Source organism: Solea solea, chromosome 3, assembly GCF_958295425.1.
Source record: "Solea solea chromosome 3, fSolSol10.1, whole genome shotgun sequence".
NCBI lineage: Eukaryota > Metazoa > Chordata > Actinopteri > Pleuronectiformes > Soleidae > Solea > Solea solea.
Window position 1 is genome coordinate 15724141 of NC_081136.1, and position 17105 is coordinate 15741245.

General features: G+C 39.3%; 1 protein-coding gene across 35 annotated transcripts in view; it reads left to right on the forward strand.

Moving 5' to 3' along the window:
- Positions 1-9159, forward strand: part of LOC131456742 (receptor-type tyrosine-protein phosphatase delta-like) — a 316523-nt gene extending 307364 nt beyond the window's left edge. For all 35 annotated transcript variants that reach the window (XM_058625309.1, XM_058625322.1, XM_058625315.1 and 32 more), the window contains 7 exons: positions 1497-1782; positions 2809-2987; positions 3148-3274; positions 3506-3631; positions 4891-5045; positions 5212-5347; positions 5781-9159. In XM_058625309.1, coding sequence (XP_058481292.1) covers positions 1497-1782; positions 2809-2987; positions 3148-3274; positions 3506-3631; positions 4891-5045; positions 5212-5347; positions 5781-5849 — 1078 coding nt within the window. In that variant the 3' untranslated portion in view covers positions 5850-9159. The remainder of the gene's footprint in view (positions 1-1496; positions 1783-2808; positions 2988-3147; positions 3275-3505; positions 3632-4890; positions 5046-5211; positions 5348-5780) is intronic.
- Positions 9160-17105: the final 7946 nt, after the last annotated feature.

A 17105-nucleotide genomic window follows, 5' to 3' on the forward strand; every position in this document is an offset into this window, starting at 1 on the left:
CCTGTCACTTACCCTCTTGCAGGTCATCACTCTCCCACATTCAGGTCTGTACTATAAAATGTTTTCAGATTGAAAGCAGCTGGGGTAAAGGCAGAAATCTCCTCTTCTTTCTGCATCCCCCGCCCGAGGGCTGAGGTGTTCTGAGACCTGGAAGTGATTCATTCCTCAAATATCCTTGGGACAATTTCTCATTTCTTTACAGCCTGATTCACACGTGCACATTTGTAATTGAACCTAGAGCTGTGAAGAGTTGTTCCAAAGAAATAACAAGAGAGTTCAATTCCATTCAGCAAATGTCAGGTATTATGAAAGTGGCCATCAAATCATTTGTTAAAGCCAATGGCTCCCATACGTGTCTTTATACCATTTGCAGCACAGTTCTTGTGCAGCATGGCACATTAACCAGACTTGGCCGCCAGGGACTAACTTTACTCCCTCTTGAGTTTTCCTTCTCAACCCTTTTTTCTGCTCCTCGGTACAAATGAAAAACAAATGCTTCATCAGAAGGAGGAGGCACAGGAGCGTGGCTCACACCTCGTAGGCATGTCAGCTTAATGGATTGAATAACCTATTTACTTTAGAGTGCCAAGTGCAAGGAGTAGTCTTGTCAATGCCATGCTTTGCAGGAACAGAGTAAAGGGACAAGATTTAACACCACCTTGTCACCCCATGGTAAATAAACTGTCACCGGAAAACATCTGTGCTGAGGCTTAAAACATGTAACGTGAAGGGGTGAGCGTTTTTTTTTTTTTTTTTTTTTTAAATGTCAGCAGTCGACAAAAGAGGGTTATATTTTTACGGCACACTTCAAGTTGGCCTGCAAAGAGAGGTCAAAGAGAAACAGGGGGACTGCATTGCAACATCTTCTACTGAATTTTCCTAACTAATGTGAAAAGGTGCCAATGTGAATCTTAATGAAGAGACCTGCCTTTCAGTGCCTCTTGTAAAGCTCTTACGCCATTCAGATGCACTGTGCTGATATAATGGCACTAATTGAAGTCAGCTGCACTTCTCAGAAGTTGCCCGGCACATTAACAAAGCCCTCCAAAAAAGCATACCCTCTAAATTGCGACGGCATCCACATTTGTTGTAGTGGCACTTTTCAGAACTATGAGATAAAGGTTAAATGTTGCTGTTGCATCAGTCATTAGCCCTGATAGGTTGGAGAGCACAGGTGGGGTCCAGAGAGGAGAGACTAGATTGCAAAGCCAGCACTGAGCTCACTGAAGGCTGTGACTGCCAAGCCCTCTTCTCCATACAGTGCCACTTCAGATTTAATTACACCCCAAGCCAAATCGTACACCCTGCAGTGGCAAACTTGCGAGACAGTTTACCTTACCTCATCATTCAGAGATACAATACAACCAGACACACCGTGGGGATATTATGATACAGAAGCTCAAACATATGTGTGTCTGCTTTAGATTTGTGAATTTTATAGATAGACCTGAGAATATTATTGACTAACATTAATCTCGATCTCGTTTCTATTACAGTGCTGGAGTGGGACGCACAGGTTGCTTCATCGTTATTGATGCCATGATGGAACGTATCAAGCACGAGAAGACTGTGGACATCTATGGTCATGTAACACTAATGCGAGCCCAGCGCAACTACATGGTGCAAACAGAGGACCAGTATGTCTTCATACATGATGCTCTCCAGGAGGCCGTCAACTGCGGCACTACCGAAGTGCCCGCTAGAAACTTATATGCGTACATCCAGAAACTGACGCAGATAGAGGGTGGAGAGAACGTCACTGGCATGGAACTTGAGTTCAAGGTACCACAGTTTCTTAACTAATCTGAACAACTTCTATAAACTTTTACACTTTACATAAGTAACAAAAAATTAAGAGACTGTGTCTGAAGTTGCACACAGGCACTGATGTCACAGAAGGGCTACTCTAAGGCAGCTCCCAAACTCTTTTCCACTTCCTATTAGGCTCACTAGACAGCATGGGGCCTGTGGTTTTCTCTCTATTCCGCTTAGTTGACTCACTTGTGTAACACAACATAGGATAAATTCTCCCTTTCTGTTTTCCCTTTCCCATGCTGCCTTTTCTTGGGTAAACGGGGTCTTGGTTTACACGAAAAATGCCAAACACAGGTTTTCCCCACCACAGAACAGTTTCCAGAGGGACCAGAGAAAATTATGTACATTTACAATGAGACTGAGCCAAGTGTATTCAGCCTGCTGAAGTCTGTGCTGTTGCTGTACCTGTGGTGTCCTCAATTGTCACATACCACATTTCTTGCTCTGTGATGGATGCTGACATTACCCATCCTGTCTTTTTATCGTAATATCTTTTTTGGGCAAAAGCAACTTATGAATCGTTTTCAATATTTTATGGTGAGATATATATATATATATATATATATATATATATATATATATATATATATATATATATATATATGCATACATATATATATATATATATACATATACATACACATACATATATGGTCCTGTCTTTTTATCATAATATCTTTTTTGGGCAAAAGCAACTTATGAATCGTTTTCAATATTTAATATGGTGATGGTATATATATATATATATATATATATATATATATATATATACATATATATATATATACACACACACATATATACACACATACATTTATAAATTATATATATATATATATATATATATATATACACACACACATATATATATATACACACACACACATATATGTATATATATGTACTATACTTATAATAAACTGTATTCTTCCACACTTACGTACCTCACACCAGTAAGCTGAAAGAATATTTGTGTCTCTTTCTCCCATGCAGCGTTTAGCTAACACTAAAGCCCACACATCACGATTCATCAGTGCCAATCTCCCCTGCAACAAGTTCAAGAACCGCCTTGTTAACATCATGCCATACGAGTCCACGAGGGTGTGTCTTCAGCCCATCCGAGGAGTGGAGGGTTCCGATTACATCAATGCCAGTTTCATCGATGGGTACAGGTAAGTGCTAGAGTGTTGGTGTGTGGTTTTAGTGCCATTGAATTTATGCAAACCAGGTCACTGCAAACATAGCTCTTTAGACATTTCATCTACTAACTACACAGTGGATATTCAAGTGGTTTTGCACCTGGTTCATCGTGTGCTTAATGCATTTCCACAGGCAACAGAAAGCCTATATTGCAACGCAAGGACCATTGGCAGAGACCACAGAGGATTTCTGGAGAATGCTCTGGGAGCACAACTCTACGATTGTCGTCATGCTCACCAAGCTTAGAGAAATGGGCAGGGTATGGACATGGCTTATTTTCTTATTTTGTTATGGCTCATGAAACCTCCTTTGTCTGGAGACAGATCATGGACACAATTGCTCTATTTCAAAACTGCCTTATTTGAAAGACCATGCATTTATTCAGTTAGGAAAATACAATGACACAATTTCTGGGAATCAGCACAATGAATTTAGTACATGAAACCCATATTGTGGCTCACTGCAATATTCTATTTTCCATTCCCTGCAGGAAAAATGCCATCAGTACTGGCCAGCAGAAAGGTCGGCCAGATACCAGTACTTTGTTGTGGACCCTATGGCTGAGTATAACATGCCTCAGTATATCCTGAGAGAGTTCAAAGTGACTGATGCCAGGGTAAGCATTGGTGCCGTCAGCGTGGAAGGAATTTACATGCAAAAATTGTTTTGTTTAAAGTTCACTTTCAAAGAAACGCTTAAACTATATGAATACACACCTTTTTATACACATCGTGTCTATAAAAGGGCAATCCAGTAATGAAGATTTACTTACCGACATCTTGTTTATGTGGAGTTCTGGACATGTGTACGTGTCCTTGGGTCAGTGGAGCTGGAACGGAAGGAAAACATTAGTTTAGATACTGTATGCTGTGGTGATGCAACTCTCATAATTTCACATATTAGCCAATGACTGAAGAGAATCTTATTTCAAAATATTGCACTAATTGCACTCTGCAACAAAGGCAATTAGTAACATATCATTACAACATGGTTATTGCTGAATCCTTGGCTTTTTCGTTGTAGTGCCTTCTTTGCAGCAGCCCGGGCTGAGAACTAGCAAAGCAGACAGCAGCAGTCTTGCTGCTTTTTTCATGCATTTTTATTGAATATCAACATTCAGAATCAAATCACGGTTGAATAATCAAGTCTAAAATACTGACAAATAGTTTCTAAGAACACTTTTCTTGCAACAGTTGTGCAGTACAGAGAACAATTCAAATTCGACATTTAACATTGCAGCCGTAGATCAAAATATTGGCACTGTATCAAGTATTTGTTTATACCACATTGTGGCCTCAAGTGCAACATAAGCACAAATATATTTATGTAGAACTTCTGACACATGTCGATGTAAAAAAAAAAATAAAAAATGTGATGCCAGCAGCAGTGAGCTGCCTGAGTTTTTAATTCCATCAAAGGCTTACATAGATAAATAGCGCAGGCTCCCTTTGTAGTGCATGTTACACTGCCTCGTCAATGGGATTGCTTTCCTTATCAAGGGGATACAATATTACTTAACTAATGCACACCCTCAAAGTCGATTCTCCATGCACTCAGTCAAGGCTAGCACATCAAAGGAAATAGCATCTTTAGTGTTCACGTTTATAACATTCAGGTAAAATGACAGGCATCTCTAATATCAAAACATTTCCTCTATGTTTTTAACTTGGCACCTGTGTCGCCAGATTTCTCTTAGCATTCTGTCTCGCGCTGTAAAATCCACAAAAGCGTGAAACATTATGATGTAGATGGTTATGCAATTAATTGCGGAGGGTTGACTCTCTGCAAGATAATAGCTTCCCCAGTTTAACTTTGTTTTGCCAATTTTCAGTGTTGATGTTCAGTTTTGCTAATCTTTCCTTTTTTTTCCCACAGGACGGACAGTCACGGACAGTAAGGCAGTTTCAGTTCACGGACTGGCCTGAACAAGGAGTGCCAAAATCAGGAGAGGGCTTCATCGATTTCATTGGCCAAGTGCATAAAACAAAAGAGCAGTTTGGTCAGGATGGGCCTATTTCAGTCCACTGTAGGTAAGTGACGGCCTAGTGTAACCACATCAGGTGAATTCGGTTTCCAATGAAATGCTTAAAAGAATGTGTATACTGTTTTGATTTAAAAACAAGCTATTTTTATATGTATATCTAATTTCCTGGCCTCAACGTTGACCTTGTTGCATTGTGAATCTCTCTTGCACAGCGCGGGTGTTGGTAGAACTGGAGTTTTCATCACCCTCAGCATTGTTTTGGAACGAATGAGATATGAGGGCGTAGTAGACATTTTTCAGACGGTGAAAATGTTGCGGACACAGAGACCAGCTATGGTGCAGACAGAGGTGAGACATTTTTCCCTCTTTCTTTTTCCCCTCCACAACACAAGCAGAAACTCTGAGGTTAAAGTGAAGGCTCGTTAGGTTTTGGAACACGTCATGGAATCTCTTTTTGATATTCATTTAATAGTATCCTCCGTTTCCTGAAAGGTTTAGGGAGATTCCAACTACCCCACGGAGCCTGCCCGTTAGAGACTGATTCATTTAGTAGCTAGGAGGAGTTCCACTGCAGCTGTATCCCTGAATTTCAGCAATCTCAACAATTGACCAGTGTTTTTTCACACTCATGCAGAGTTTTTCTGAAGTTAAAAATGTTTTAAATGTTGAGTTTTAATACTTTTAACGGTCATAATGAAAGCACAGTGGACCAAAATGTTGTGATACAATATCAAGATCATACAAGAGCAGTGCATACTAAAGACTTTTCTTTGTTTTCCAGGATCAATACCAGTTCTGCTACAGAGCCGGCTTGGAGTACCTGGGAAGCTTTGATCACTATGCAACGTAAAAGACCCAGTATTGGAAGAAAAAAAGCAGAGGGCCCCTTGGACAGAAAACCCAGTGAGCCTCTCTTCTGAGCCATAAATTCCTGCTTGAGAAAGTACTCCTTAACTCCTTGCTAACAACTCATTTTGTGTCAGATGTGTGACATGAATTGTCAAAAAATGAAAAAGATGATTCCCGGAGGACCAAGTATTTCCCAACCCCACAAAAACCTCACCTTGAGACAGAGTGAGGGAATCCTGACTGCTGAAGCATCGTATGGGATTACCTTTTCTTTTGCTTCAAGGATTCATTTTTGGGGCTCATATTAACTGAATGAAACCAACACAACAAAAAAGTAAATGAACAATAATGACATCGTCAGAAATGCATCAGTGATAATGAACCATTACGAGAGGCACTGGAGGCACAGAGAATTGCGGGAGGGGAAAAAGAACTTGATGCACATTGTAAAGAAAAAAACAAATCTGTTTCACAATCAAGTACACACAGACAACCCATCGAAAAAGAAGACATAACTTGGTCCACAACAGCAGGACAGACTTAAAAGTAATAATAACTAAATACTCCCTTTCCTGTCACAATGTTCATCATCTAAATTTTGGACGAGGGGAAAGTTAAAATGCTCTATGAAATAAATAAAAATTATTGATTTAGTTTTTTAGTACTTTATTATACAGCTGATGTGCTTTTTTTGAAATGTGTGAATTTCCTTTTTTTACACAAATTTATCGCTTGGAAATAAGTGATAAAATGTATTTACGTAAATGTTTTGTTTTTTTAAAGCTGTAGAACTGTTCTGACATATGTGCTATTTTGCAGAGAATCTGTTTTGCTCTTTCGGTTATTTTATTTTCTTTCCCCCCTCCACATTAGCTTGCACTTAGTGCACATAACAGAATTCAAACTACCAAAATGTAACTTTTTTTTGTTTGTTTGTTTTTTTCCGTGCTTCTTTTTCAGTCTTGATTTTTCTTTTTAGTTTTGTCCATGATCACATACACGGTCAATTTACTCCCATTAGACAAACTGGGGCTTCGTGGAATCAACAGGGACGAGCAAAGTATGAAGTTGCTGCTACCGATTATCTTAGTTCTTCCATGTGAGAATGATAAGAGAGAACCTGATGAATTGAATAAGGTATATGAATCTATAAATATATGGTACAGATAAAGTATATATATAGATATATATTATTAAACTATAAATAGTATGTTCTAAATACATTGACAGATAATTTATAAGTAAATTGTATATGAAATATGGTTGCAATGAAAGTTTCAAATTTTAAAAGGTGTGTGCTATGGGGGAAATTAAGAGATTTTTCACTGGAATGCACATCAGTTGGACAAAAATGGTATTCTGATTCAGTGCATCTTTTCTTGTGCAATAAATATGTGTTTTTAGATAGGGTTTTATGTGGATATGTTCTTCACCAATGGCATTGTTGTTCCCCACAAGTGAGGTATGGGAGTGGGAATGTCAGGTGTCAGTCAAAGCACCACTGGTGCAATTTTCAAACTCACATAGTCTGTAATTAGAGGCAGAGGTGTCACACAGTCGCAGACACAGCGCTCACACAACACAATAGGGTACAAAGAGTACAAAGACGTCACTTTCTTGTGGTTCTTTAAAGCAGTCAGTGGTAATATATATTTTTTTTCTTCATAATTTTGCATTTAGAGTGCCTTATATTTATGCCTGTTTTATAATGTTTCATTTAACATTTTAATGTATCCTTGGACTAATCTAGGCATTTAGTGTAAATGTTACTGTATAGTTTATTTACCTTCAGTATTCATTTGTCATTTGATGAGATTATATATGCAAATAAGAACATTTCAAAGCTCATACATTTTATTTTCAGTGGCCTTATTGTGGCTAAGTGAATTACAATAGGAGTTGAGATATCACTGAACCTGACGGGGAAACAGCTAAAAACAAACAACAGCTACAAATGCATGTTATATAAAATGATCAAATTATAAAACATGCAGCTGGAGATGAGATAAGAGAGCATTGGTCTTAGACCAAAGCAGGACAAGGTTAAACTCCATCAGCACTGGTATAAAGGCCCAACATAAAATAATTTTTTACCTGATGTGACTAAGATCATACTTGATCTTACTGGGAAGCATATTGGGATCCTGGAATGGCTTGTCAAACTGCAGTAAAACAGGTTTAGTCAAGAAAGAATGCCTCATGCACAAGTCAAAACTGAATGGTTTGCTCTTCACGCCTTAGGTTTGAATTATGGAGTTCATGTGCGTCTCTACCAAAAGCATTTGTCGAGAAATACAAACTGGTTCCGTTATCCTGACAATCTGGTGTGTCGTGTCCTTTTGTTTTGTTTTAGAACATAACAGTTAAAGACCCAGGTTCAAGTTTGGTTATGTTTCAGTGTTCATATTGACCAGCATCTCTAGGTTTTCTGTAAACTCTATGATGGCTTTGTGGATGTGCATTCCAAGTGCTTTCTTTCCCTTGTTAACTCAAGCAGCTATAGTTTCATTTTTGTCGACTGCTTAACTGATAATTTTCGTCTTGATTTTGTGACAAAAAGTTAAACGTGATGTTGGCCAATGTTACATTTTGTTCAAATGTTCAAGTCTCAGAAAATATTTGTTTTCTCATCTCATTTTTTTCCACTTTTTTTTTTTTTTTTTTAAATTGATTTTTCGTATGCATGATGAAACATTGCAGAAGGGCCAAAGCTGGCCTGGTAGGAAGATTTGCACTTTCTCTATCTTTGTACTATGCACCGCCCTATTGATTCTAAACCCAATAATATATTACTTGAACCCATCTATAAAAAGATCTCCTTAAACGTTCACTTTGTGTGTATGTAAATAACACAAAAAAGTATCAACTCTTGAAAAAGACAAAAAAAAAAAAGTTTGTGGCAAAAAAAGAGCATCCATTCTGATGCCATGGTTACTCCAGCAGATGATTTCAGAAAAATCTGTCCCTCAACCATCTGTTCTCGTGGCTTTGCCATTCAAGCTTGGAGTGTCATTAACAGAAATAAACGTTGTGTTCTCTGCTCTCTCTATCTATCTCTCGTCTGGATGCATAGACTGAAAAATTAAATAATGAAATTGTAAAAAAAAAAAAAGGCTTGTTAAAAAGATCATACAATTACCTCGGATTAGTTGTAAGCATAAAATGTTTCTTTTTCTGAATGAAAGGAGTGCTTTTTATTTTCTTACTTAGGTTACATTGGTGGAGACAGAAGTGTATGAAAATCAGTTCTTTGCTGACACAAGTTCCATTTGTTATAAATGAATTCTATTAAAAAATGTCAGTGTTATGCATCACCGTTTCACTTGTTTCCCTCCACCTCACTTTGACTCGAAAAGACTGATGAAGCTATTTTACCCCCTACTGGTCTGGGTCCAACATATTACACACAGTTCTCTCATGAAAGGGGGAAATTGAGCTTCACCACATTTGAATAGATTTCCATCGCTCTGGTTTTCCTGTCACTGATGTCAGCGACAATGAATCATCAGCCTTTGATCGATGAAGTGCGATGTTTTCACAAGCAACCTTGTTCTGTTTTTTTCTCAATGCAAGATTTTGTTCGCCATATTGACAACGTTGCATTGCGCTTTACCATGGAAGTGAAACCTCAGCTCAGTTACAGTATTATAGCACCATTTTACTATTGTGTGACAATGTTCAGCTTGATGAGAGAATAGTGTAAAAACAATGACATCAAGCAACTGTGGGAATGAGTCGAGGAGAGCCACCTACTCAACTTGGGCGAAGTCATCACTGCACGGCTGCGTGAACCTGCGGTGACTTCGTTTTACACGCGACACACACAAGTGTGACTTGTAAAAGCAGTTGTTTTCAGTGTAACTTCAATCTCTAGAATCAGTTAATTAAAAATATATATAAAAAAAAAAATATTAAATATTAAAAAATCAGTATTTCCTCCATGACCGGAGCACAGACTCCATCTGACACTGGTCACTGGACTGAAATACAGCAGCAGGGTTTATGCAGCTCGCTGCTCGCCGGTCACAATCAGCAGTGCTGTACCTAAAATACACCAGACTCCTCTGTCAAATATTGAGATTTTAGACATTTCCCCGGTAATTGTTGTAGATTAACCCATGTTTTTAGGAACGTTAAGCAGTTTTAACTGATCTACAGTTCAGCATTGTCCGGCTTCATGTTGTGTCTCTTCCTGTGACGGCACTCTGGCCAATCAGTGGCCGACAGTCTGGCAACACCACGCATAGTCCCTACTCAACACGCATGGAACCGCACCAGAGCAGGTTATAAAAAAATTACCGAATACCAGGTTCTATGCTAGTGAAAAGACAAATTAACCGTGCCGTGTCGAGGCGAGTAGAGCTGGTGGAAACACACCATTAGGTTCAGAATACTGTCAGTGTTGACCGACACCTTAACACACAGGGCAGTTAATATTGCTGCTGGACAGAGAACAAGCTGACTATATGTCCTACTACACACCCCGGATACTTGCAAGTGGGAAAAGGAGCATCCACTGCATCAGGACAATTAAATATCATGACAGCATCCTCACTAAAGGTATAACGGTGAGCATAACCTCATAAAACTAGTACATAAACCTACTGGACTAAAAACACTCTATCTTTTTTACCTCCCCTGTAGGATAGGGCTATGTATTTTAAGAAAGTGAGGACTTTAAAACGTTAATTTTACAAAGAGGTAGTTACTATTACACTATTTTCAGATAATGCATTTAGGAGAAAGTCTGCTCACAATCTGGCTGCATTTTACCCCAGCAATAGCAACCCATAATTCCAAGTACAACAAAGTGCCAATAACCTGGAGCAAGACAACTGCATTAACAAAACATGTTTTGTTAAACAGTATTAAACAGCATGAAGGCTGGGAAACAGTTTGGAAGTGGATAAATGCTTGCCTGGAGAAGTTATTCTAAATTCAGAAAACTATCCATGCAGCCAGTGAGCAAACATCATTCCCCATAATAACAAATGACAGATGTGATCAGGTATGACGCTGAGCTCAAACGAACATTATTCCAGAGTCTGTCATATCAAGCTTTTTGCAAAATGTTTGTCAACAAAAGCAGATTAGAGTAGTTTTGGAATTTAGTAAATATAAGATATAAAATACTGCTTTCCAGATAATGTCAAAAGAATTACGTACTGCGGGGATTACAGAGGTGATGTGCAGACAGGATTACTGTGGGACCAACGTAGACTACTTTACGCTTGTGGACTTCTGTTTTTCTCAAGTCACACCTCAATTTGAATATACTGCAACTCTGCCAAGAAAAGCAGTGGCCTCTGATGTTTCATGTTTTAAGAAGCCTCAAAATTGTTTCAAGATGCATCCATGTTATCCACATGTACTCTTCATGCCTTAATCATGTATTCACTGCCCAGAATATACTGTGAGACTGAATAGTAGAATTTTATAACTGCATATGATATGTGGAAAACATTCACAGATTATTGCCATGCACAAGTAATTATGGCTTCATCACGTCTGACAATTTAAAGAAAATTAGCTTGTATACATTTGATTGCCATCATCCTAACAAAGAACTCCTACAGTCATCAGATTTTTATTTTTTTACAAGATAGACTGTGCTTCAGATGTGTCGAGCAGATGTTCCGTCATCATCTCTCAGCAGTTCCTGCTGGATTATGAAACCAGCCAGCCAGTCACAACACTGTGCACAAGTCATTTCTCATTTATCCTCTTCCTCCCCTTACATAACAACCGCTTCCTTTACTCTCCCCTATTGCTTTGTTTTCCACCTTCTAAATTTAATAAAACATCTCCAAATGAAAGCTATGGAGACCTAGAGGTTACACAAGCAAGTCTCACATTTGATTCCCTGGCAAGGAGGGGAAAAATGGCACAATACACGCACCACTAAAGTGCCCTTGAGCAGAGCAGCCTAGCCTCAGGCAGTGCAGCTGCCCTCTGATCTTTGTGTGTGTGGGTGTGCGTGTGTGCGCGTGTGCACATGAACACAGGAATTGCTCAGCCAATAAATGATTCTTTCTTCTTCTTTTAAGGAGCAGTATGGCTTTGTTGTCAACAGTGGGATTCAAGACTTAAAACATTTCTTTTTAGTCTCTCTGTTTTAAACTTGAAATACTTCTTTACCTAACTCGCCTGCGCCAACAGTAATTACATAACCGTGTATTCAAAGAATTCAATTATGTGGGCAAGTAACTTTGATCAAGACTGACTGACACAGAATCCACTACTCACTGTGTTTTTCTTTACCAGTGATGAGATAAATAGAATTACACATGAAAATACCTGGTAAAAAATATTCATTACCATAAATGCTTATAGTAGAAGATGAGGAGCAAAAATGTAGCACATGTGCAGCAGTGTCTGAATATATGAGCTTCATGGGAGTCATTAGAAGACCTCACAAATAAAATTCACCATAAGAAGTTTGCAAAGGAACACAGAAGTTTGGAAATAAGTCCTGTGTTTTGATAAAGTCAAAGTAGACATTTACTAAAGTGATTAAAGGAATGAAAAAGTGCAGAGGTTAAAGAATCCAGGAAATATTTCACTGAAAGCAGGACAAATATATTCAACTGAAAACAAACATTAAACAGTCTCTAAAAAAAAAAGGTGGGATAGTGATCCTTAAGACACCGCAAACCCCACAATGGACTTTCTCAAGAGGCAAAAGCTGAAGGTCATGCCCTTGTCTATGCAGACTTAAGCATTATCAAATAGATGAGGATAATCCTCAAAAGAGCACCACATGCAAGATAGCCCGGGAAACTTACAGAGCTTTTTGCAATATGAATGGATGAATTCTATTGTTTTTGTTCCATCAATGTCACAGAATTAAAGATGATGAAATGATTTAGATTAATGAGAAGAGCCTTCCAGTCATATCTGTATTCCTCGTTTGCTGTAGTGCCTTCTCTGAAAGCCTCTTCAAAAGATTGTTCATCAAACACATTTGCACTTTGAACAAATATATTTACAGCACTTCGATGTAACATCCTCAATTTGCGAGAACAGAGGAGTAAGGTGTTAGTTCTTTAAAGCTGTTTCAACTGCATTTAAAAAAATAGCGTCATCCACACATAAAACATAACTAAATAGAAAGATGACATTGAAAAATAAGGCAACACAGCTTCCCTTCCCTTCTCAGTGACCTGTAATTTGGACTGAAATTTGAAGAAAAAAATAAATAAAATGTGCAATAAAATGTCTTACTTGCTGGGAAAAGTATGGATAATTTTGTTTCATCATATGTGGAAATGTTGAGCTTATAAAGTTAAGTGAAACAGTTACACCCTTGTCAACAATCTGGCTGCCAGCAAAACTAATATTAAACACAAGAGATAATAACTTCCTGAAATCTTGGCTTGAATGGACCAAAGGCACAATGCAGAACAAGAGGAGCAACTGTGTGCTGCAAATTAAATGGACAGCTATGGGTTTGCAAGTGAGCAAACCCAGGGGGGCCTTACACCGGCAGACTGGCGAAGGCTGTTGTGCAGCAGAGAGACAGCACCATGCCCTGCAGCAGGCGGCTGATGATGATGCATATGGGGATCCTCAATCGAGTGGGCTCCCAGTTTAGAGATGAAGAACCCAGATAAGAGCTGACACTGCTGCAAACGCTACATTGACTTTGTCTGTTCATCGCATTAGAGTTACTTCAGAAGCAAAAGGAAGGTTTGACCTTTAGTCGCTACTGCAACAGCACAGGGAAGGAAAAGAGACAAACACATCAGGCTGTTAAAGAAGGCACTTAACAGTGTGATTATATACATTTTTGTCTCTGGTGTGCCCATTACCAACAGCTAGCTCTGAGAAACGAGGTGGAGAGGCTTTCTTCGACGGACCGAGAACATGGGGAGACGATAATTGATAAAAAAATAAAGAGGGATAGATTAGAGATGACTTCAGGGAAAAGGTTGACTGGAAAAGTGACAGAGAAAGTGTGAGAGGGTGAGAAAGGAATCCAGCCAACGGTTGCTGCAGTGCAGAAACCATTAAGTTAAGTTCTCCAGCTCAGCATCTTGCCAATATCCCTGCTATCAGAACCTCAGTAGGTCAGCCATCTGCCTTCTGTGTCCCTGCACTCCTCATTCCTGTTTGTTTTTATCCAACTATATGCGTGTGTGTGTTTGTGCACGCAGCCATGGGGCACGCACATATACAGTAACGACACTGCAAAAGTCATAGGGCACCACCGGCTTTGTTCAATATTTATCAATATATACACAACAAATCTGTACTGTAATATTATAACAAAACTTGATTTAAGTATTTCTTTTTGAATACATGGTCTAAAATAAATAAGAGAAACAGAACAATGGCATTCTTATTGACCTTTTAGACCTGGAAGAACGGAAGGAATATACAGTATATAGGCAACTTGAAGCCATTTAGAGGTGTACGGCATACATCAATTATCCTGTCAAGCCTAAATCACAACAGGAAATTTAATTTGCGAGCTCCCTGACAGTTTTTTGTTGCAACCTAAAGCAATAATGCACCTTTCAGTTCAGTGCTCAGCTGCAGTCTTTTCATACACTGCCACTTCACCAAGGGGATAAGTACTAAAGGTATATATTTTTGTGACCTCGTAGGACACGGTGTCAATTATTCTGCGTATGGCTCTGTGGAGGACTTCATTCCCTAATCAAAATAAATGGCCAGGGCAGCAGAAAGTGAATGGAGCTAAGCCCCCAATATTCCTTCGAGACAGGAGGGGGGGGGGGGGGGGGGTTTGGGCCACAAACAAATCCATTACCACAAGGCAAATAGGATGCATCAGCACTCTTGGCCAATTTGAATGGCTCTAGCCTCATGACCACCCCTGCACAGGATTCTTCCATTTTAGACGCAGGAGCTGATAGCAGTAGTTTCTTTTTCCCCCCTCACACACCACCCTACAGTCAATCTTACATAATACATTCTGATGATAAAACTCTTCTGCATATGGCAGCTCTGCTAACTGAAAGTGGCTGTGACTAACACACTGTAATGGGAAAAGTCAGCTTCTTGCATATAATGGGAAAAACATGGAGGAAGTGTGACTTAAAATTTTAATTCAATGTTGTAGAGGGGGTTTGCTGTGGTGGCGGTGCTGCTGCTGCTTGGGGTGTGGGGTGGGGTAGTGGTGTAATTAAAACGAGCTGTCATGAAATTAAATGTTTTGGATTTTTTTTTTTTTACCCCCTTTTTTCCTTCACCAGCTGGTAGTCATTTCACTGTCAGGATGTGTATAATTTCAGCTGATAGTGACAGTTCCGCTTAAATTAACTTTTTTTTTTCCCTCAGCAAGAGTGCTATTAAGGTGCTCCTCATGCACAGCAAGGCTTTCATATTGTCCATCTTCTTGGCTCGCTCGTGATACTTTTGCTCCCGACATGAGATAATTCTAATATGAAGCTGTCATTTTGTCCTAAAGGGGAAATTATTATGAAAGGGAGGGCTATATAGAAATGTATGAGGAATAATTAAGAAATGTTTGGTATATTGGAATGGAGCCATTACTTAATTTTACAACACATAATCAAAACATACATGTTAATAATATGTTTTTTTCTGCTTTAATCTGTTTATAATCAATTCAATGCAATGACTTTAAAGTAAACTGAATCAAGGAGGACAACTGAGTGAGTCTTTCACCAGTAGTAATGGTTGTTTTTGCCCTACTTTAGAGAGGTTGTTAAAGCATATCCTCCACTGAAGGCGAGGCTACGAGTTGGTGGCCTTCAGCTCAGGAGGTGGCAGATTCCATTTTCTCTGCAAGGCAGGGATTCCCACCTGAGGCTACTGGAGCACAGAAACGATAATCATAAAATAAACAAACAAACGAAATAAAGAACTTAAGCTTTATCTGCAAGGCTGTGGTATCATGTGTGGGGTGATCAATTGATTGTGATATCAGATGCATGATAATGACTTTACGAATCCATTACACGTAAAAATTGTGTGCAACAGAATTACTCAAAAGAGTACAAACCACAAACTGATAACCACTTCTGATAAAATCATCAGTTTAGAAATAATATCTCAACTTAAAACTCATGCAATACATTAAAAACAGGGCTGAACAGATTTCCCAGAGAGCAAGTAAAGCAGAAAGGAGGAGATGGTTGACTGCTACTGCCCAGGGCCATACAAGAGCATTTAACTAGCAGAGATTAACTATGGTATTCCCACTTGTGGCCTCAATGTCCTAGTGTACTGCCCCAGGGAGGAAAGATAGCATAGAGGGACCGATGGAGGGAGCAAAACAAAAAGGGGAGGTGTTGGTGGAATGCCCAGCTGCAGTGCTGACAGCTTTGGTCACTTGAGAGTACAGAGTGACAGGTGAAACAAAACAAAAACAGCCTCCCTGCCTACAATGTTTTATCATTTTTGAATCACCCTCAGGCTGTGGTTATTTTGTCATGTTTGGTATCACAGAGTATTACAACCAAATGACGACAATAAAACCGTGTTATTGTTCTATAGACTTTAAAATAGAGCATTTAAATAAATAAAGTGGAATATACTTGTGACATTCGATGAACTCTGACAAAGCTGCAATGCTGTGCCATCATATTTGAAGTCAATTTATTCTCTCCAGAAAACTGTCTGTCATTTTCCCACTGTCCTGATACACACCTGTCATGTCCTCTGTGGGCATGTGGACCATATGAATGCAGGAAATGCCCAGCAAGGCTACTCTTTTCAACACCCATCATTTTCTCTTGCTCCCTCTCATTTCATCTTTCTGTTTCCTTGCATGTCTCTTCTGTCTTTCTGTCTGGAAGTGGAACCGATCATTCTGGATTCTCTCCACCATCACTGGAAGAGCTCCTCTGCTTGTGATGCAAAGCAGCGAAAAGGCACAGGAATATGGCATGTCTCCAGCAACGTTGGTTGGGGTGTAGGGGGAGGGGTGCAGCATTTCCTATGCATGCAGGATTAGCCTAATTGAAGTGTCAGCCTGAGAAAATTGTAGATGTATGCGGGTTAATGTCTGGGTACAGCAGAAGCTTCACTCATCTCAGCGGTGATGAGGAGTTTGGCCATCATTGCAGGCCTCAGCTGATATCTCTCTCTTTTGGCACATTTCCACTGGCTGGACTCGACTCCCCTCGCCTCGCCATGGTTATTTTGCGTTTCCACTGGCGATGGTACTTTCTTAGTACCTGCTCTGGTGAGGTTCCAAGCGAGCTGAGGCGATACTATGCGTGACTTAACAATCCTTAAAAACAATTACTTAACAATTACCAGGGAA